General features: G+C 43.4%; 1 protein-coding gene across 1 annotated transcript in view; it reads left to right on the forward strand.

Annotated features, from left to right (window-relative positions):
• The window catches only part of adamts12 (ADAM metallopeptidase with thrombospondin type 1 motif, 12), a 532,086-nt gene that overhangs the window by 287,292 nt on the left and 221,181 nt on the right, over nucleotides 1–23,613 (forward strand). The window contains exon 10 of the mRNA XM_059649383.1: nucleotides 18,678–18,770. Within this exon, the coding sequence (XP_059505366.1) occupies nucleotides 18,678–18,770 (93 nt within the window). The remainder of the gene's footprint in view (nucleotides 1–18,677; nucleotides 18,771–23,613) is intronic.

Raw genomic sequence — 23,613 nt, forward strand, 5'->3', positions numbered from 1 at the left:
CAAGGGCAACTGACAAACCTGTTAGAATTCCTTGAAGAGGTAACAGGTATGTTAGACCAGGGAAACCCAGTGGATGTTATCTATCTAGACTTCCAAAAGGCCTTTGATAAGGTGCCTCATGGGAGGCTTCTAAGTAAGGTGAGGGCGCATGGTGTGAGAGTTGAGCTACTGGCTTCGATTGAGGATTGGCTGTCTGACAGAAGGCAGAGAGTTGGGATAAAAGGCTCTTTTTCGGAATGGCAACCAATGACAAGTGGTGTCCCACAGGGTTCAGCATTGGGGCCGCAGCTGTTCACTTTATATATTAATGATCTGGATGAAGGGACTGGGAGCATTCTGGTGAAGTTTGCCGATGATTCGAAGATAGTTGGACAGGGAGGTAGTACTGAGGAGGTGGGGAAGCTGCAGAAAGATTTAGACAGTTTAGGAGACTGGTCCAGGAAATGGCTGATGAAATTCAATGTGAGCAAATGTGAGGTTTTGCACTTTGGAAAAAAGAATACAGGCATGGACTATTTTCTAAACAGTGAGAAAATTTGTAAAGCTGAAGTACAAAGGGATCTGGGAGTGTTGGTCCAGGATTCTCTGAAGGTTAACTTGCAAGTAGCGTCGGTGATTAAGAAAGCGAATGTAATGTTGTGGTTTATCTCAAGAGGGTTGGAATATAAAAGCAGTGATGTGCTTCTGAGACTTTATAAAGCTCTAGTTAGGCCCCATTTAGAATACTGTGTCCAATTTTGGCCCCACACCTCAGGAAGGACATACTGGCGCTGGAGTGTGTCCAGCGGAGATTCACACAGATGATCCCCGGAATGATAGGTTTAACATATGATGAACGGCTAAGGATCCTGGGATTGTATTCATTAGAGTTTAGAAGGTTGAGGGGAGATCTGATAGAAATGTACAAGATAATGTTTGCTTAGAAAGGGTGGGAAGTTGTTTCCGTTAGGCGGGGAGACTAGGGCCTGTGGGCACAGCCTTAGAATTAGAGGGGGTAAATTTAAAACGGAAATGAGGAGACATTTCTTCAACCAGAGACTGGTGGGCCTGTGGAATTCATTGCCATGGAGGCTGGGATGGTAAATGTCTTCAAGGCAGAGATTGACAAATTCTTGATCTCAGAAGGAATCAAGGGCTACAGGGAGAGTGCAGGGAAGTGGAGTTGAAATGCCCATCAGCCATGATTTAAATCGCAGAGTGGACTCGACAGGCCGAATGGCCTTACTTCCACTCCTATGTCTTATGGTCTAACTAGGGATGGGCAATAAATGCTGACCAGCCAGAAATGCCCATCCCACAAATGAATAAAACAAAACACCTTACGGTACAAAATTTTGAGAAAAGACAAGGAATACCAAAATTTAAAAGTGTTTATTTTGAATATAAATGTTGATTGTAAGTCTTTTTTCATGAGCTAAGTATAAAAGAATTTCATGATTAGTCCAGTTATATTAATGTAGCAGCACTTTTATTTAAAAAAAGAGGGACATTATATATTATGTTATTTATAAATAGGCAGAAATTAATTATAAATATACATCGAGAGTACCAAAGTTATGGCTGGACTGCATAACCTGCCAAATAACTATGAAACAGGGAGAGCTGTATGAAGTATGCTTCACGACACCCCGAATTTTTGACTTTGTAAGTCTGCACTTATGGGAACCAGAAGATGTAATACCCACAAACGCAGTTTAGGCAGGTTACGTACAGCCACATCATGTTTTTTCAGCAGTTCTCTTGTGAATTCTAAAGCCATCACTAATTTTGAAATAGAAACCTATTTCCCACTCTGAAAGGGTGTGCTGATTGTTGTTTGTGTGCATTTGATTTAATATGGAACTATGTCATTTTTAACTGGACCTCAGTGGGGCTGGGAATGTGCTGTATGAGTTTTCATGAACTTCATTCTCAGTTTACTGCATCATTTAAGACCCAACTGGTTTCCTCATATATAACAGACTTTTCTTTTCAAATCTTTCTCTCTTTGTGAAATGAAATATATTTAAAACATTTTTAGCTGAACATATACACATTGCTTCTTAGAAAATGTGGAGAGCTTTCCATTTGTCAGGCAAATGTATTGGTATATCATTCCATTTAATATTTCATGCAGGTAGTGTGGACATTAAAAGTTCAACACTTTGTGGAGTTTATCCAAAGATGCATACCTAGTTACTGCTTGGGAATTCTGTGCCTTGCAAGATGTATAGCACACAGCAGACACACCTAAAGTGGTTGGAGTTTTCTGGATTATGAAATGATTTCCTGAAAGTGCCATTGACATTGATGATCATTATTACAAATTTTGAAGGACATTTAATACATGCCTTTGTTGTTGGTAATATTCTGTTGTAAACTTTTTGGGATAATATTTATTTAATCAATAGAAAAACCAGAATTTGTGGCATTGGGGAGACTGAGACAGGTTTTAGATAGGAAGCTGGGTGTTTACAATTGTAGAAGCTGACTCCATGTTGAGAGGAAACAAATCAATTCAAGGCAAAGAATATTTAACAGAAGAAGATGAGCAAATCTAAGATCCTTGTGGCATTCCCAAGGAGAGAGTGGGTAGGAAAGCAATTGCTAAAGGTGTTCTGTCCATATAGGAGAGGTCAGATGAAAAGGGTGAATCTCAGTCAGACCTATCCTTTTATGCTGATTGATAGAGGAGAGACACAAGAAGATAGAATGATCAACCAACTTGAAATTTGCAGTATTCTCAAATAGCATACAGTATATACATTAAAGCATGGACACAGTTGCAGAAAATGCTCTTTGTGACTTCAGTCTGAACCAATTTAGTGGTGTGTAGGAACAGAAACTCAAACAAGAAACTTGTTTGGGAGTTAGTTGGGGGAATGTGCAAGAGAAAAACTATTGTGCGATGTATTAACACATGCTCAACTACGAGCAGCAGTTAATGAGTGGACAGAAAGAAGGAAGTATGGCAAAATGTTGAGATCATGCTACACACTACACTCCCTCCGCACTTAAAAATGACAATGTTAAAATGTAAAATTGCTTTGCCCTACTCGTAGATGCTGTTATTCAGAGTACTTCAGATACTTTGTGATTTTTACTTTCTTTCTGAATTTCACATGGTATTGTGGGAGGAATTTGGACAGTAGGAGATTTAGTCTGCCCTCACTTTATCAGATTTAATCTTTCAAAGCAAATGATTTCAATGGCACTGATCGAGTCTCTCTCCAATCTTCACTAGATAAGCACATAGCCTCATTACTACAATTCCAGTCACTTCTCCTTTTCACCTCAGTGGTTTTTCGCAAGATCTTTTCACCAGCAGTGAAATAAGTTTCACCCCCAATATATTTTCATCTTCAATATGTTTTGTTTCTCTTTGCTATTGATGTCACACTTAAGCAAACTAAACTTTTTCCTAGAAGTGTGTTTAACCAATAACTTGTCAGATGAACAATTTGTGAGTTACTCTGTAAGGGAATGGGAAATTATCTAGCCAGTGGCAAAGAGAACCGTGGGAATAGAGGATTATAAAATCATGAGGGGCAGGGATAGGGTGAATAGACAAGGTCATTTTGCCAGGATAGGGGATCCCAAAACTAGACGCATAGATTTAAGGTGAGGGAGAAAGATTTAAAAAGGACCTGAGGGGTAACATTTTCACACAAACAGTGGTGTGTATATGGAACAAGCTGTCGAGGAGGCAGGTACAATGACAAGACTTAAAAGGCATCTGGATGGTATATGAATAGGAAGGGCTAAGAGGGATATGGTCCAAATGCTGGTAAATGAGACGAGATCAATTTAGGACATGTGGTCAGCAGGGAGGAGATAGACCAAACGGTCTGTATCCGTGCTCTATAACTCAAAGCCTATAAATCATTGCCAGCTTGTCACCTAAGAAATGCTTCTGCAAAAAACTCTTCATAATGTGAACACTTTTCCCATAGCACCATTTAGGATCAGATCACATGGTAGAATTAGAGTCTGTTTGACTCGAACATAAGATGTTGAAGGAGGAGTAGGCCATAAAATATATTGAGTTTGCTTTGCCATTCAGTGAGATCATGGTTGATCTGATAACCTTCAACTCCATGATTTTGCCTTTTCCCCATAACCCCTGATTCGTTTACTGATTAAAAATCTCTCTATATCACCCTTGAATGACCCAGCCTCAAAAGCCCCCTGTAACAAAAAAAATCACAGATTCACAACCCTCTGAGGGAAGAAATTCTTTCTCATCTCTTTCTTAAACACGCAGCCCCTATTTTGAGATAATTCCCTCTGGTCTTAGACTCATCCACAAGGGAAAACAACTTTTCTGCATCTACCCTCCCAGGTGCCCTAAGAATCTTGTATGTTTCATTTAGGTCCCTCTTGTTTTTTTGTACCCTACTTAATTCCGTATAGGTTTTCCCTAACTCTTAATCATCTTTGGCTGTATTTGGATGCCAAAGAAATGCTACAAATTTTGCATGGACAGCATTCCCTCCCCAATAACCTTGGTGAGATTGCTATACAAATCTTGCTGAACCTTGGCAAAATAATGACAGTTAAACCCCAAAAGGAGTAGCTTTGATCTACATTCAGATCATTTCAATGTGATTTACTCCTACAAATTGCCATTATGCCTTTCTGGTTTTGCCAGCCAATTATGGCTTAATTGGTCTCCTTACTGAGAATGATATCCTGCTGAGCTTCTTTACTAATTCCTCTGGCAGACACTGGCATGTCACCCATTTACTGACATGAGAGCAAAACAGAAAAGGTGGCCCAACCATAGCTGACAAGTGAGATTAGGGATAGTATTGGATCCAAGGAAAAGTCATACAGTTGGCTAAAAATAACAGCAGCATTAAGACCAGTTTAGATTTCAACAAAGTCAGGACAAAGTGGGGTAGAATAAAGTATGAGAGTCAGCTTATGGGGAGCATATATACTGATTGTTGAAGTTTCCATAGGTTTGTGAAATAACTGCAGAGAGGCTGAGATCCCATCACCATGTCATTCTTTATTTACTTATGAATAACACACTGGCAGTTACCAGCCAACCTGGAGTCAGTCACCTGGACTGAGATTCTAATCTCCTGGTTATATAGGTCAGTCAGGCAAAATCAGCAATTTCATGGTCAATAATGTCAATGTGGTTCCAATCACTATATCCCTACACCACCACCACCAACATACAACACCCTCCTCACCAACCACCCCCCCCATCCCACCGCCAAATCCGGGGATGTAAGCCTGGTCTTTGGCTTGTAGCTTTTCCCGTGGTGTTTTAGCCCCAAGTCCAGTTTCTCTAATTTGGACTCTGACATGCATGGTGTGTACCGGACCGTAGCCCGACTCTCCCATCCAGAGCATCTCGGGAGAGTTTCTTCCTCTCCTTCTGGTGTTAACGGTATGGAGGCTGCAACAAACTTGGACTATGAGGTTTGCTTTTCAGTGGACAGAGGGGGCAGAACCTACAGTTTTCGACAGGCCTTCTGGCTGTTCTCAGGGGCCAGGTATGTTTTGCTCCTGCCCCATTTGCGAGGTAACAGCTTTCAGGTGATCCATGTGTTTCTTCAGCACTGTATCACTTACCTGAGCTTTGTAGTCACTGGACCTGCCCTCTTGTCAACCTCACCTCATAGCCTTACAAGGCCATTCCCATGATTCCAACACCAAACTTTGTCCCATAAAGTAAATTGTCTTTCTCGCTTAGAGGAGGCATGTGACTCTCATTGGCATTCCTGCTGCTGTTTCACCACACCCCCACCTCCAGGTCTGGGAATATCAGATTTAACCTGATGCAGAGTCATTTACCTGTCAGCAACTCTACTGGCGCTCTCCCTGTTGTTGCATATGGGGTGGTCCTGTAATCAACAGGAACTGGGACAGTTTGATCTCAATTGACGCTGTGGGCTATTTTATAAGACTACCTTTAATGCTTGGACCACTCTTTCCACTAGACCATTGGACGATGAATGGTATGGAGATATCCTTACGTGCCGAATGTCATTGGACTTTCAGGAATATTCCAATTGCCTGCTGGTAAATGACATCCCATTGTTCATGACCAATACTTCAAGGAGTCTGTTTATCACATACAATGCTCACAGCTTCTCAATCGCCATCCCCGAGTTTGGTGAACGAACTTTACGCATGTCCGACCACTTTGAATGGGCACCCACAATGACCAGGAACATTGAGCCCATGAAAAGACTGGTATAGTTGACATGCAACTGAGTCCAGAGTTTTCCCGGCCATTCCCGCACATGTAGGGGAACTGCTGATGGCAATTTTTGTTCATGTTGGCACTCTGTGCCCTGCCCCAGCAATGCAGCAGCATCCAACTCTGGACACCAAATATAGTTCCTTGCCAGCATCTTCATCTTGGGAACTCCTGGATGGCCCTGGTGAAGTTCAGCCAGTATCTGGTGGTGACCTTTATTTGAGGCAATCACTCTTGCTGCCCACATTAATATGCTGTTCTCTATGGTGATCTGGTCTCACCGTGTCCAAAAAAGTTTCAGTCCTGGTTGCAATGGCCCTTTTGTTTTCCCCATTACCACCAGCTGTTTTAGTTTTGCAAGAACAGGATCTTTTCGTGTCCACAGTTGGATATTGTCAACAGTAACTGGAAGGCTATCCAGGAATTTCAAAACCAGAACAGACTTTTCCTGGGGAGGCATCACCGGTGGAGTATCTGCTAGTGGGAGGCGAATCAAGGTACCCGCATTAGCCTTGGCTTCCTGGAAAGTGTTCTAACTTATATGCACTGAGAATAATGGCCCAATGCTGAATTCTCTCAGAAACTATGGGCGGCACTGCTTTGTCTTCCTTCAGTAGCCCTATAGGGGTTTGTGATCTGTTACTATGATAAAATATTGTCCGTAAAGACACTGGTCGAACTTCCTACACCAAAGGTGACCGTCAAAACACCCTTCTCTATCTGTGCATATTTGATTGATGCTGAACGCAAAGTCCAGGGTGTATACACTCTCGGGGTTCCTCTTCTTTGGGCAACTGGTGAGCTTACAATACCCTGATACCTTACGGGGAGGCATCACATGTTAGCACTACCTCTCACCTCAGGTTGTATTAGGCAAATACCTCAGAAGACGATACCACAAACGGCAGCCTTATTTACTGATATAAGCCCTTACGGGCATTAATTGGAGCATAGTTTTGGGGCTCCTTATCCAGTCGCAATTGTAGGTAGGGGTGGCTCATGTCCAGCTTTGTAAAGGACGGCTCACCCTGCATTAACTTTGTGTACAAGTCCTCTATGCGAGGCGTCGGGTATTTATCCAGCTGCAAGAAGCGGTTACTGTTTGTGTAAAATCCCTACAAAGGTGAACTGAGCCGTCAGGCTTCATGCTCGGTACGACCAGTGCTGCTCGTTCCACAAACTGCACTGGTTTGATGGTTCCTTCACTCTCCTGTTCCCTGATCTCTACGTCTGCTTTATCCCACAATGCAACTGGCACTTGCAGGGCCTTGCAAAATCTCAGAATTGTGTCTTGGTCAACAAGTAAAGAGGCTTTGATCAATTTGATCTTCCCAAGTTGTTCCTGAAATACTCCTTGGTATTTCTGTAGAACTTCACGGAGGCAGCTACTTTCTGATTGAAAAAGTTTCAGCCAGTCCACAAGAATCTTTCTGAACAATTCTGCCCCAATAGGTTTGGGCCTGAGCCTTTTACTACCATCAGTACTGAATGCTCCAATTGTTTCGCGTAGGAAACCAGAACCAAAGGCGTCCCCTAATGTGTAACGGTTCCCCAGTGTATGCTCTCTGCCTGGCTGAGGTCTTGTGTGAACTTAAGGGTTGGAGTTCCAAGTGAATCTTGCTCAAGACAGATTCTGTAACCATAGATACAGCTGCACTGGTATTGCCATCCATAGGAAGTGAGTGACCATTTAACCAAGCATTAATTTTAATCAGTTCCAATTTAGATGTCACGAGGCAATTTAATTGTTCCAACCCACATACAAAACCCTGGTTCAGCCATATCAGGAGTCTTGCGTCCAGTTCTGGTCGCCTCATTACAGGAAAAATGTGGAGGTGTTGGAAAAGGTGCAGAGGAGATTTATCAGGATGTTGCCTGGAATGGAGGGAAGGTCTTACGAGCAAAGGTTGAGAGAGCTAGGGCTTTTCTGTTTAGAACGATGAAGGATGAGAGGTGAATTGATAAAGGTACACAAAATGATTGGAAGTATAGGTAGAATGGACAGCCAGAGACTTTTTCCTCAGGTGGAGGTAGCTATTATGAGGGGGCATAGTTTTAACGTGAGTGGAGGTAGATATAGGGGAGACATCAGAGGTAGATTCTTTACTCAATGAGTGGTAGGGGCGTGGAATGCATTGCTGGAGAAGGTAGTGGAATTGGCCTCATTAGAGGCATTTAAGCAGCTAATAGATAGACAGGTGGATGATAGTATAAGGTAGGGGTGGAGGTTAGACAGACCTTAGGTTTAGGGTAAAACTTTGGTACAACATCGTAGGCTGAAGGACCTGTATTGTGCTGTACTGTTCTATGTTCTAAGTTCTGTGAAGGGCAATTTTCTAGGGTGCACACTCTCCTGGGTACCGGTCTATGAATTTCCTTACTTAAGTCATGTCTTGTAGGTTCCCGTTGTTGTCTCAAGTCCACATACCAGCAGCAAAAAAATGGCTTGCTGGTCCAGGTCCTGAAGAACTGTTTAGCCACTTGGCTGAGGCTTGGCTTTGTTGTAGGGTCCTGCTGTGGGTTGGCTAGGGGCCCTCTGCTTAGGATATGTTTTGCATGAGGCTCTATGATCGCCTACGCTCATATAGTATTCCCCAAGCTCAGTCGGGCAGGTGAGGGTCTCCCCTTCCATTGAGATGCCGTGTAGAGCCCATGCTCCACTTGCTGCATTTTCTAATGACAAGGCCAGCTGCAGTGCCAGTTTGAAGGCCAGTGGGTTTCGGCTACTAGGTACATCTGCATGATTATGTCATTAATCCCACATGCCAAACTCAGCATCTCGTTCAATATCGACACAAAATCACATGCCTCTGCCAGTCATCTAGACCTCATCAAAAGTCCCGTTACAGATTCCCCTGGTTCTCTAATAGCCGAATGAAACTGGTAACATCTCAGAATTAGAGGAAGTTTGGGGTCGTTATATTCCTTATCCAACTGCGCCAACTCTTAGAATGTTTTAGTGTCTGGTGCTTTTGGGAAAGTTAAGCCCCTTATAAGTGAGAAAGCTGTGGGTCCACAAGCAGTCAGAAGGGTCACTAATGACTTTTCATCTCTCCCAGTGTCATTTGCCCTGGAAAAACTATTGCATTCTTTCCACATACTGGGTCCAGTCTTTGATGGCAGGATCAAATTAGTCAAGCTTCACAAGTAAAAGGATGACGCCAGAAATGCGTACCCCAACTTCAAGATGACTGTGCAAGAGAATGTTCTTCATGCACGTCCTGTTTTCACCCGTCGCCACTGAAATAACTGCACAGAGGCCAGTACCCCATCACTAAGTCACCCTTTATTTGCTCATGCTCAATACACTGGCTGTGGCCAGCCAGCTCAGGGTCAGTCGCTAGGACTGAGGAGATTCTAATCTCCTGGTTATATTGGTCAACCTGGTTCACTACAGTATGTGAAGAAAAAAAACGTTCGTTAAGCCAAATGTAAGCCCTTTTGCAGCCACAATGCAGCAAACAACAAAAAGGTTATACAGGGCTAAAAGAAACAAAGTAATGGAATGGTCCAGAATGGCAGAGTGAGGAACAAATGTTGTCAGAAAATAAAGACCACAGAAATCAGAAGTAATATTGAAACATTGAAGGAAAAGGAAGGACAATGTGGACAGATATTATGATCTATAATGGTCAAACTCAGTGTTGAAATCCAGAAGGCTAGTTTGTAGCAATGAAGATCGTTTGGACATCTGGAATTTAAATTGAGGGGAAAATTCAACGATGCTTGGCTTCTTCTACGAAATAAATACAATTTGAAATAACCTAATTGCTCAAGATTCTGGAAGGATTTGACGAAAATCAAAGGAAACAAATCGGTTATTAGGTTGAAGGTTCACATGCCAAGGGATGTTTCAGTTAAAAATTAGCATGTCAGGCATCTGAAAATCAGTCAAGTAGAGTCTTTTCATCCATGAAAAATTGAATTGCGATTAAGTGACGAGGGAGGCTTGTCAATGTAAACAATATGAATGATTTGCATAAGCTTCTTGTTTGCTTCTGCTGAGTAAGCAGGTGGTTGTGGTGAGAAAGATATTCAGCCTCAAAATGACTCACGGCCTTCAAAACATGGACCTTTAGTTATGGGTGTTACCTGCATGAAATATTGAAACCACGATTACACATTTTCTTGCTCCTACAAAGACCTGGCAGTAATGGTCCAACTTCTAGACCTCAGTGCCTGAATGTATGCTTGGACGTAATTAATTTGAAGGTGGCAAGACATTCAGGCATGCACATGATGTATACTGCCATTTACTACTTGGCGGCAGCACTGACCCTTATCAAATGAACAAAAAAGGAATGGATATGATCTGGCACAAATAGCCTGTCACAGTCTTGCTTTTGTGGATGGATGACTGAGCGATCTCACATAGGTCTCCCATTTCTCCCTGGAAGGAGCCAGTTACTTAGAAGTTCAGTATCTCCTTGGTGACCACAGAGTAGGATGGTCACTCACTCCTTCATATTGCAGGCCCTGGTAAAGCTGTGTATGCCCCAGGAGATCCTCAGACTATACTGGAGGAAATGAAATTGAGGATAGCAAGCTCTAGCCCCCTTCTCACTCATCCTGAGGGGTCCTACAGCTGCGATCTCTTCAAATGATGGATACTGTTTACTCTCCATTACAGGTTGCAGCTGGACTAGGGCTTCCTCGCATCTATTTCTCCTCTAACTTGCTGTGCTTTTGTAGCATAGCAGCAAGAGTGACAATAGGTGCACCCATCAGTCATGCTTGCAATTAATCTGTCAGGAACACAAGGCCTGGAAGAACTCTTAGCAATGAGAACAGTCAAGAGTTGAAACCTTTACAAATGATGAGTTAAATTGCTCCTCTATTGAGTGAGATCTATTGCATACTGCAAGAGGGGCCATAGAATAATTTGTCTTGGCAATTCGATATGGAACCTTCTTTTGATGAGTTTTCATGGAGCAATGAATAGCAGAGTGCATCACAGCATGAGTATTGATCTTTCCTTTCTAGTCCCAAGCCTATGTCACCTCTACTGTGTATAATACAGTCTGTTGCTGTAATTACGTACAGTTCCACATCCCCAGGCACCCCAGGAGGTTTTTGCCGTGGATGCTTACATTAAGGGCTGCAGGTACCTCTTTTAAACCCATGCATGATTACTTCTGACTCAGAGATGTCTACGTGCAATTTGTAGACACTGTTGACACAAATCAACATTACCTGCCACCACTATTTTGTCACCCACGTAGTTGGATGCCACATGCCTTTCACACTCATAACGGTATGATACCAATTTATATGAACCTACACTCTGCAGCTACATGACCAAGGCAATTGCTTCTTAAAGGGCAGGAGTAGAGCCCAAGGCTTTTAACCAACAAACTGACACCAGCTCCACTTCTTCCAGATGTGGTTGCAGATTGTGCTGAACACTGTGAATAACACACTTGACCTGGTCATCAGGTTCTTCCCCACCAACTCCAACCCTCTTCGTAGAATAGGAACCTGTACATTAATAAGTCAATGAGCCCCATTAATAAGCGCCTTGACTTGATGGATGTCAACAGATCTCTGCTGTAAAATATGACTTGTCACTCCCAATGTCAGGAAATGCCTCACTGGACTTTTCACATGATTCTCCCTGTTTTCTCGTCATAGCTCATATTGTTCAGGCCTTTGTAGGATTCCACCTTTAATGTTTTTATTAAGAAGAAGTTTCTAGAAGCATATAGTGAAGACAGTCAGTATTTTCAAAAGACCTGTCAAAGTATGTTTGTATAAAAATGCAATAATGATGGTGAAAATCATCCCATTAATTTTACAGGGCATCAATTTGAAGGCAGCAACTCATTAGTCTTCCTTTTTATAACAGCAAACTCAAAAGCTGCTGATCAATGCATCTTTCATTGGGTAACTCTCCTTTTGTTTTAATCCTTTGTGACCCTGAAGCTTTGCTGTTTCTTTTTTCACGTTTGGCTGTTGTAACGTCCTTACATGTTGAAAAGAAGTAAAACTGTTTGCTGAGAGGTTACGAAATATTCCATGCCCTCTCGAACATTTGTAGTCGATGTGTGAGACAGTGGGCAATGAATGAGTTAGAACTAAAATGCCAATAAAAAAGACTTTCTTGCACATTCATACAACTCAAAATGTGCATATGAACACAAGACTAAGTGAATGCAGTTTAATTTTCAGGATTACATTAATTTTCTACCTTTAGTTGGTAGTTAAATCCGTGATAGAAGTCTGTATTTATCTCCATAAAACAGAAGAAACAGCAGTGACTGCTTTTGGTGACTCAGTCCACCATGTTTCTTTCTTTTTCCACTTTGATATAATTTTTAATACTTTCACCCAATGTATTCTTTTGGCAAAAACAATTCATTTTCATTTACATAGAGTGATGTAACAGAGAGGAAAACTATTTGTCACACTATGCAGGGCTGGCTGTTTGAATGAGTCCAGTGCCTTAGATTAGTCCCCCATAGCTTTGTAATTTTTCCCTACAATTATTCATTCAGCCATTAAAATAAAGGCCTTTAACCGCTCTTTGCAGATCTACTTAGAGCATCTGCAAAGACAGCAGCAACAAAGGCAGTGACATCGAAACCTTGCAACCTGGAGACTGCAACATCATAAGGTCTTTAAACTGACTACTGATCAAGTGCATGAAAATAGAAAAACAAACTTGAGATTGCAAGTAACTAAATTTTTAACTGGCTGGAAATACATGTCTCTGGGAGAATTCTGCATCAATTCAGCTATACTATACCTGCTATTGAATTCTCCTAGAAAATACTTCCGGAGTGAACATGTCTTCTTGACTGTGCCTGCAACACAGAGTCATAGATATGTACAGCACGGGAGCAGACCGTTCAGCCCAATATGTCCATGCTGACCGATTAGCCTATATAAATCTAGTCCCATTTGCCAGCATTCGGTCCATATCCCTCTAAACCCTTCCAGATGCCTTTTAAATGTTGTAATTGTACCAGCCTCCACTACTTCCTCAGACAGTTCCTCTGACAGTAGTTACTCTTTTGTCCTTAATGTATTTGCAGAATCCCTTTGGATTCCCCTTAACCCCATATACCAAAGCAATCTCGTGTCCCCGATAATAAAATGTGAGGCTAGATGAACACAGCAGGCCCAGCAGCATCTCAGGAGCACAAAAGCTGACGTTTCGGGCCTAGACACTTCATCAGAGAGGGGGATATGGTGAGGGTTCTGGAATAAATAGGGAGAGAGGGGGAGGCAGACCGAAGATGGAGAGAAAAGAAGATAGGTGGAGAGGAGAGTATAGGTGGGGAGGTAGGGAGGGGATAGGTCAGTCCAGGGAAGACGGACAGGTCAAGGAGGTGGGATGAGGTTAGTAGGTAGGAGATGGAGATGCGGCTTGGGGTGGGAGGAAGGGATGGGTGAGAGGAAGAACAGGTTAGGGAGGCAGAGACAGGTTGGACTGGTTTTGGGATGCAGTGGGTGGAGGGGAAGAGCTGGGCTGGTTGTGTGGTGCAGTGGGGGGAGGGGGCGAACTGGGCTGGCTTTGGGATGCAGTGGGGGAAGGGGAGAATTTGAAGCTGGTGAAGTCCACATTGATACCATTGGGCTGCAGGGTTCCCAAACGGAATATAAGTTGCTGGTCCTGCAACCTTCGGGTGGCATCATTGTGGCACTGCAGGAGGCCCATGATGGACATGTCATCTAAAGAATGGGAGGGGTAGTGGAAATGGTTTGCGACTGGGAGGTGCAGTTGTTTATTGCGAACTGAGCGGAGGTGTTCTGCAAAGCGGTCCCCAAGCCTCCGCTTGGTTTCCCCAATGTAGAGGAAGCCACAGCGGGTACAGTGGATGCAGTATACCACATTGGCAGATGTGCAGGTGAACCTCTGCTTAATGTGGAATGTCATCTTGGGGCCTGGGATGGGGGTGAGGGAGGAGGTGTGGGGGCAAGTGTAGCATATCCTGCGGTTGCAGGGGAAGGTGCCGGGTGTGGTGGGGTTGGAGGGCAGTGAAGAGCGAACAAGGGAGTCGTGGAGAGAGTGGTCTCTCCGGAAAGCAGACAGGGGTGGGGATGGAAAAATGTCTTGGGTGGTGGGGTCGGATTGTAGATGGCGGATGTGTCGGAGGATGATGCGTTGTATCCGGAGGTTGGTGGGGTGCTGTGTGAGAACGAGGGGGATCCTCTTAGGGTGGTTGTGGCGGGGACAGGGTGTGAGGGATGTGTTGCGGGAAATGCAGGAGACGCGGTCAAGGGCGTTCTCGACCACTGTCGGGGGGAAAGTTGCGGTCCTTCCACCCCAACCTTCAGTTCACCTGGGCCATCTCCAGCACATCCCTCACCTTCCGGGATCTCTCAGTCTCCATCTCAGGCAACCAGCTTGTAACTGATGTCCATTTCAAGCCCACCGACTCCCACAGCTACCTAGAATACACCTCCTCCCACCCACCCTCCTGCAAAGATTCCATCCCCTATTCCCAATTCCTCCGCCTCCGCCGCATCTGCTCCCACGATGAGACATTCCACTCCCGCACATTCCAGATGTCCAAGTTCTTCAAGGACCGCAACTTCCCCCCCACAGTGGTCGAGAACGCCCTTGACCGCGTCTCCCGCATTTCCCGCAACACATCCCTCACACCCCGCCCCCGCCACAACCGCCCAAAGAGGATCCTCCTCGTTCTCACACACCACGCCACCAACCTCCGGATACAACGCATCATCCTCCGACACATCCGCCATCTACAATCCGACCCCACCACCCAAGACATTTTTCCATCCCCACCCCTGTCTGCTTTCCGGAGAGACCACTCTCTCCATGACTCCCTTGTTCGCTCTACACTGCCCTCCAACCCCACCACACCTGGCACCTTCCCCTGCAACCGCAGGATATGCTACACTTGCCTCCACACCTCCTCCCTCACCCCTATCCCAGGCCCCAAGATGACTTTCCACATTAAGCAGAGGTTCACCTGCACATCTGCCAATGTGGTATACTGCATCCACTGTACCCGCTGTGGCTTCCTCTACATTGGGGAAACCAAGCGGAGGCTTGGGGACCACTTTGCAGAACACCTCCGCTCGGTTCGCAATAAACAACTGCACCTCCCAGTCGTGAACCATTTCCACTCCCCCTCCCATTCTTTAGATGACATGTCCATCATGGGCCTCCTGCAGTGCCACAATGATGCCACCCGAAGGTTGCAGGAACAGCAACTCATATTCCGCTTGGGAACCCTGCAGCCCAATGGTGTCAATGTGGACTTCACTAGCTTCAAAATCTCCACTTCCCCCACCGCATCCCAAAACCAGCCCAGTTCGTCCCCTCCCCCCACTGCACCACACAACCAGCCCAGCTCTTCCCCTCCACCCACTGCATCCCAAAACCAGTCCAACCTGTCTCTGCCTCCCTAACCTGTTCTTCCTCTCACCCATCCCTTCCTCCCACCCCAAGCCGCACCTCCATCTCCTACCTACTAACCTCATCCCACTTCCTTGACCTGTCCGTCTTCCCTGGACTGACCTATCCCCTCCCTACCTCCCCACCTATACTCTCCTCTCCACCTATCTTCTTTTCTCTCCATCTTCGGTCCGCCTCCCCCTCTCTCCCTATTTATTCCAGAACCCTCACCCCATCCCCCTCTCTGATGAAGGGTCTTGGCCCGAAACGTCAGGTTTTGTGCTCCTGAGATGCTGCTGAGCCTGCTGTGTTCATCCAGCCTCACATTTTATTATCTTGGATTCTCCAGCATCTGCAGTTCCCATTATCACTCACCAATCTCATGTCCCCATTTTGCCTTCCTGATTTTCATGTTATGTATCCTCCTATTGCTTTTTTCCACTTCTAGGAATTCACTCAATCCCTGCTGTGTATAACTGACATATGCTTCCTTCTTTTTTTTGACCAAAACCTCAATTTCTGTAGTCATCCAGCACCTACACCTATCAACCTTGCCCTTCACTCTCACAGGAACACATTTTCTGTGGACTGTCGTTATCTCAGTTTCGAAGGCTTCTCATTTTCCAACCTTTACCTCCCCCCACCCCCCAATCAACTTTTGAAAGTTCTTGCCTATCAGTTAAAATTGGTCTCCCCCCAATTCAGGACTTCAACTTTTAGATCCAGGCTATCCGTAGCCATCGCTATGGTTACTGGCCCCAAATTGTTCCCCCATTGACTCCTTAGTCACCTACCCTGCCTTATTTCCCAAGAGTAGATCGAGTTTTGATCCTTCTCTCGTTGGGACATCCACATACTGAATAAGAAAATTTTCTTGTACACACTTAACAAATTTGTCTCCATCCAAGCCCTTAACAATATGGCAGTCCCAGTGTATGTTTTGAAAATTAAAATTCCCTACCGTAGCCACCGTATTATTCTTACACATAACTGCGATCTCCTTACAAGTTTGTTTCTCAATTTCCTGCTGACCACTGGGGCACCTATAGTACAATCCCAGTAAGGAGATCATTCTTTCCTTATTTCTCAGTTTCATCCAAATAACTTCCCTGGATGTATTCCTAGGGATATCCTCCCTAAGTTCAGCCATATATTATCCTTAATCAAAAATGTCACACCCCCTCCTCCCTTGCTCCCCTTTCTATCCTTCCTATAGCCTCTATACCCTGGAACATTAAGCTGCCAGCCCTGTCCATCCCTGAGCCACATCACTGTAATTGCTATGATATCCAGCCCCATGGTCCCAACCATGCCCTGAGTTTAATTGCCTTATCTGTTAGGCTCCTTGCTTTGAAATATATGCAGTTTAATTTATCGGTCCTACCTCATTCTCTGATTGTTCCTGCCTGCTGTGACTGTTTGACTTATTCCTTTCCCAACTGTATCAACCTCAGACTGCTCTCTTTCCTCAGGATTCTGGTCCCACTGCATCCACCATCTGCAACCACCACCCTACCAAACTGTTACAAGTTTAAATTCTCCAGAGCAGCTCTAGCAAATCTACCTGCCAGTGTATTAGTCCCTGTCCAATTCAGATGCAATCCATCCTTCATATACAGATTGCCTCTACCACACAAGAGATTCTAATGATCTAAAAATGTGAATCTTTCGCCCCTGCATCAGCTCCTCAACCACGCATTCACCTGCTCTATGTTCCTGTTCCTACCCTCACTAGCTTGTGACTTTGGGAGTAATCAGGATATTACTACCCTCAAGAACCTCCTTTCTAAATTCCTGCCTAACTTCTTATATTCTCTCAGAATCTCATCCTTATCTCTCCCAATGTCATTAGTTCCAATGTGTAAAATGACCTCCTGCTGGTCCACCTCACCTTTCAGCATACACTGCACCCTCTCCGAGATATCCTTGATTCAGGGCACCAGACCATTCTGACGTCTTGCTGTTGGCTTCAGAAACATCTGTCTATGCCCCTGACTAGAGAGACCCCTTTCACAATCGACCACTTGGAACCTGGTGTGCCCCTCGTTACATTACAGCAAGTCTCGGTGCCAGAAACCTAGCTGTCAGTGCTATATTCCCCTGAAGGTCCATCACCCCCGACGTTTTCCAAACCAACATAATGGTTTGTGATGGGTACAGCCACAGGAGATTCTGCACTACCTGCCTCCCTCTCCTACCTTTCCTGGACATCACCCAACTACCTGACTGTATCTTCAGTTTATTACCTTTCCTGCAACTGTCATCTGTCAACTTCCTAGCTCCTGTAAATTCCTCATTACCTCTAACAGCCAGTCTAACCGATACATGCAATCTGATTGGATTCACGACCAAACACGCTTCCTGCAGACATACTCATCAGTAACATGGAAAGTCTGTCTAATGTCCCACATCCAACAGGAAGAGCACATCAATCTATTAAAGGCCGTCTTTGCAGCTTAACAATCTATAGACCCAGAAAATAGAACAGTCTTACTGTTGTAAAAACATTGCTCCAAGTTAAACTAGCAGCTATGTTATATATTTCTAATGTGTAATCAAGAGATCTCAATAAAAACATATAATTAAAAAAATCTACTCACTATTGTAGATTTTCAAAAAATAACTAGCCACTCAGCTGCTCCCCTGCTGTGATCCCCCCCACGCAGGTTTCTCCAAGGTCAGCTACAAATTTTGCTGTTTGTATGTTTTCTTTCAATAGAAGGCACATACATAAATTACTGATTATTCATTGTTTATGGCTTATAAATCTGCATTATTCTCTCAAATCCTGTTTTCAATGTGTATTATGTTTTGTGTGTGAGTGAGTGGATTAGAATTATATTTTGAGAATGAACTCATGAATAAATAACTTTCTGTATTTAAACTCACAAAAACTTGCTGCTGGATTTTATAGATGAGCTCTATATTCAACAGTTAGGAATCACACACATTTCCCTTGTCAAAAATATACAGAATTCGGATAGTAAAAGACAGTCCTCTTCTCATAACTGTCCAAAACCAGTGTCCTTTCATCACTCTACATCTTCATTGTAATTTGCAGCATTCACTAAATATGGTTCAATGATGATTTTTTTGTCTGTTTACTAACAGAACGTTTGCCAGACTCTTTGGTGCTCTGTGAATGGTTCGTGCCGCTCTAAGCTGGATGCTGCAGCTGATGGGACTACTTGTGGGGAGAAGAAGGTATGTAAAGGGCCTCAATTACAATTAAATCCTTCTGATAATTCACGTACAACATATTTTCAACTGTTTCAGCCAAAAGGTGACTTCTTGTTTACAATTTTCAATAGTTTTTAGGGACATGAAATGCGTTTTCTTTTGGTTTTCCTCGCCCTCTCTTCTGAAGGAGTTAGCTTGGTCTGGATTTGAGTTCTAAGGGTTCTTCATCCATGTGGCTACTTTATCTTGACAAAGAACATAGAACATAGAACCTTACAGCGCAGTATAGGCCCTTCAGCCCTCAATGTCGTGCCGACCTGTGAAATGAATCTGAAACCCGTCTAACCTACACTATTCCATTATCATCCATATGTTTATCCAATGACCATTTAAATGCCCTTAAAGTTGGTGAGTCTTTAAGCATCAGTCGGCTTTTATGTTGTGGTTGGTTGGCTTGCTGAGCTGGTTCATTGTTCTGCTGACATTTCGTTACCCTGCTGGGTAACATCATCAGTACAGTCTCTGATGAAGGCTTTTATATTGTGAGAGATGTAGATATGTGATTGATAGCCATGCAGACATTTTGTGGCATGAATCATTGGACAGCAAACAAATGCAGCCTTTAAGTGAGATGAGCCATAATTGGTAAGGTGACAAGAAGAGAGCGAGTGTCTAGCCAGTGCCAATTCACCCAACACTTCCCTTTTTCACCACCTCCAGCAACAGGAGGAATGCACTTGATGGGCCAAATGGCTTAATTGTACATTGCAACAATTCTATGATTTTATAATTGCCTGAGATCCCCTCATAAATTTCCTGTGATATTTTAGTTGCAGAGAAAGTAAAAGACTGTCAAAAGCCTGGGGATCAAAGGAAATACCATTTACAATAGTTTTACTGGTATTTCAAAACGGTTTCCTTTTGTGTTGTAACAAAGCAGCAATGATGCTGTGATTGGCCACAACATAGTTAGCCAATAATTAATTTGCATCTCTTTGGTGTTATTTGAAAACTGGAGCATATTTCGCTGACAAGGAATTGGCATTGTTCCATTTTATTAGCTCTCATTCCTTTTGTAGTAATCAAATTGGATTGAATTTTCCTATGAAAATCAAGTTCTGCGTTCAGTTTCAGTCAAATTGAATGGCAGTTTGTTTATGGAATAACAACAAAATGATTGTACTAAACCTTTAATTATTACCAATTATTATTGAATTATCTACTTGTTCTACTTCTTTGTGTTGAATTCAATTTTACTGAATCTTGTTTCCAGTTGGAAACTATAAAGTTTAAATTTCTTTTTTGTGGTTAACACTGGGAGCTGTACTGATCTTATTTGAAGGCATAGAACAGGCAGAGATCAATATGCTCCTTTTGCATGCTTCATCATTCGATAAGATTGTGGCTGATTTGATTGGGACTTTATTTCCAATTTTGTGTCTACTCAGTCTACCCTTTCATTCCCTTGTTAATTGATAATCTAACTCAGGCTTAAAACTATTTGAGATAACAAAGTGTGGAGCTGGATAAGCACAGCAGGCCAAGCAGCATCTTAAAGATGCTGTTCATCCAGCTCCACACTTTGTTATCTCGGATTTTCCAGCATCTGCAGTTCCCATTATCTCTTAAAACTATTCAATGGTCCTGTCTCCGCTGTATCTGGATAAATAAATTACACAGACAAATGACTCTAAGAGAAATTCTCCCAATCTCTGTCCAAATTGAGTAATGCTTTATTTTTAAACTGTTACCATTTGTTCTCGTCTGTCCTACAAGAACAGAATTCCTCTGAACATCCAACTTGTCACATCTCTTTAGAATCTTTTATCCTTTCAGCAGGTTCACTGCACATGCTTTTAAATTCCAACAGATGCTGGCCTAAACTGTCGTTATAGAGAACACCTTCATCGCAAGAATCAGTTGGGTGAACCTTCTGTGATGTTCTGTGCATGGTTATAGTACTAAAACATGAGAGGAACAGATGAAACAGACTTTATACTGAGGCTGGGAGATGTCACTTCACACTGTGCCCTATTAGAAAGGCTCGTTTCCCACATAAGAATTTGGTGATTGGTGTGACAGAATGCATCTTGGGAAGTAAGAAAAGACATAGAAAGTTGTCGGTTATCTTTGACAGGTCATGGGAGTAGAGTTTCCAGAATACACTTCTATACCAGAAGCTACAATGATCCAAACAGCTGCTTGCATGGGTCTGACAATTATAACGCAGGAAGCTTTTCCACAGGCATGACTCTTTGTTAAGTCGTCAATTGATCACCACTTAAGGTTGTCCTTCCACTAGCACTTATATCAGTGAGTGAGGGCACCCACACAATGTGGCATAACCACCAGGTCAACCTTAGTATCCTGGCTATAGATTAGCCCAAGTCACCAACATACAACTACTGCTCTGAAACTCATGAGGAGAAATTCTCAGGATTTATGGAGAACACTTCTGGATTACTAAGTACAGAGCATGTGCACAACAGTCTATATGATGGCTAGGTATTTTAAGAGAATAACATGTGACCCAGACAAGAGCATGTCCAAGAAATGTGACTGGTTGCAGAAACTTGCTTTCCAGGTTTCAGTACTTGGACTGTGACAGGAGTCATGTGGTACCTCACAAGTCAGAGTGTGTGTGAATGGCATTCTCTGGGAGATGGTCATACTGCAGAATAAAGGCATTCAAGCAGATTCAGGAATTGGTAATCATTGGATGACCCAGGAGAACCAGGCAGCTAGTGTAAGAGTCTCCCAAGGCTATTTGCTCACTAAATGGTTTTCTATTCTGGGCACTTGTGAGGGAACTGGTTCTTCAGAAAAGTGAAGCAATGGCCAAGATCTTGGCATAGCAGGTGGCTTGGATATATTGAAGGAAGTAAGAAGAGTGGAAGAGCAATATAGATAGGGGATTCATTAGTCTGGGAAACCAACAGGCCTTTCTTCTGCTTTCGATGTTACTCCAGGATGGTTTGTGGTTCTGTGGTGCCAGGGTCGAGGATGTCACAGAGTAGCTGCAAAACATTCTTCAGGAGAAAGTGATCAGCCGGAAGTCATGATTGACATTCGGACCAAGGCTGTGAGTAGGAAGTTGGATGTGACCCTGCAGGCAGAATTTAGGGGGCTAGGGAGAAAAAGAACAGCAAGTAGGACCTCTAAAATAGTAATCTCTGGGTTATCCTATGCACAAATGAGCAAATAGAAATAAGGGATATCACAGTTCAGATGTGTGGCTGAAATGATGGTGCAGGAGGCAAGATTGCTGGGACATTGGGACTGGCTTCAGGTAGTTAGCATCTATAAGAACTGGATGGGTTACAGCTGTACTGAATCGAGACTGAACTCCTTAGCTGGACATTTTTCTCGTGCCGTTGGAGAGGGCTTAATCTAAATAGGAGGGGGCTTGAGAACCGGCAGAATATATCAGAGAAATACCTATATTTCACAAAAACAGACCGTACTATCAAACAATTAATTAACAAATAGGAAATTGATAGTGCGTTTGGAATAATGGAATAATTAAAGCATTGCAAACCATGGTTGTTTTGTGAGTGCAAGAAGCAAAATGAATGAAATTGACCAATTACAGGCAGAGATCACATAGAATACAGGGAGAACTAGCCAGTTTGATGCAGAACTGGCTGAAACATAGGAGATAGAAGCTGCTGGTAGAAGGTTGCTTTTTAGATTGGAGGCCTGTGAACAGCAATGTACCACAAATATCAGTGCACGGCCTGCTGCTTTTTGTCATTTAGAAAAATGGTTTGGATGTGAATATAGGAAATATGGTTCGTAAGTTTGTAGCTGACACCAAAATTGGAGGTGTAGTGGACAGCAAAGAAGGTTGCATTAGAGTACAATGGGATCTTGATCAGACGGGCCAATGAACCGAGAAATGGCAAATGGAGTTTAATTAAGATAAATGTGAGATGCTGCATTTTGGAAAGGCAATCAGGGCAGGAGTTATACAGTAGGCAGTGTTGCCAAACAAAGAGACCTTTGGAGTGCTGGTTCATAATTCCAAGAAAGTGGAGTCACAGGTAGGCAGGGGAATGAAGAAGACATTTTATACACTTGCCTTTATTGGTCGGGGCATTGAGTGTTGAGGGTGGATGTCATATTGTAGCTGTACAGGACAATGGAAAGGCCACTTCTGGAATATTGCTTTCAATGTTACACCCTGCTATATGAAAGATGTGAAAGACTTTTTACCAGGGAATGGAGCGCAAAACTAGAGGGCATAGGTTTAAGGTAACAGGAGAAGAATTTAAAAGGGAAAGGGCAACTTTTTTATGCAGAAGGTGATGTGTGTATGGAATGAACTCCCAGAGGAAGTGATTCAGGCTGGTATGATTACAACATTTAAAAGGCAACTAGATGGGTGTATGGATAAGAAGGGATTAGAGAAATATGAGCCAAATACTCAAAAATGGCTTTAGATTAATTTAGGATATCTGATTGGCAGTTGCACCAAAGGGTCTGTTTCTGTGCTGTGCATCTCTATGACTCTATGAGGTAGTTATCTAGACGTATGATGTTGTGGCTATAACAGAAACATGGCCCAAGGGAGTGCAGGGGTGGTTATTAAATAATCGTGGATACAAGGTAATAAAATCCTTACAGTGTGGAAGCAGGCCATTCAGTCCATTGAGCCCAAAGCAATCCTTTGAAGAGCAGTCCACCCAGACCCAACCGCCCCCAACCCTGCCATCCCCATGACTGATCCACCTAACTTACACATCCTTTCTTACTATTACCAATGTAACATGGCCAATCTATCTCACCCACACATCTTTGGATTGTGAGAAGAAACCAGATCACCCAGAGGAAACCTACAAGCACACGGGGAGAACATACAGGATCC

The sequence above is a fragment of the Stegostoma tigrinum genome, chromosome 1 (assembly GCF_030684315.1).
Source record: "Stegostoma tigrinum isolate sSteTig4 chromosome 1, sSteTig4.hap1, whole genome shotgun sequence".
In the NCBI taxonomy this organism is placed as follows: Eukaryota; Metazoa; Chordata; class Chondrichthyes; order Orectolobiformes; family Stegostomatidae; genus Stegostoma; species Stegostoma tigrinum.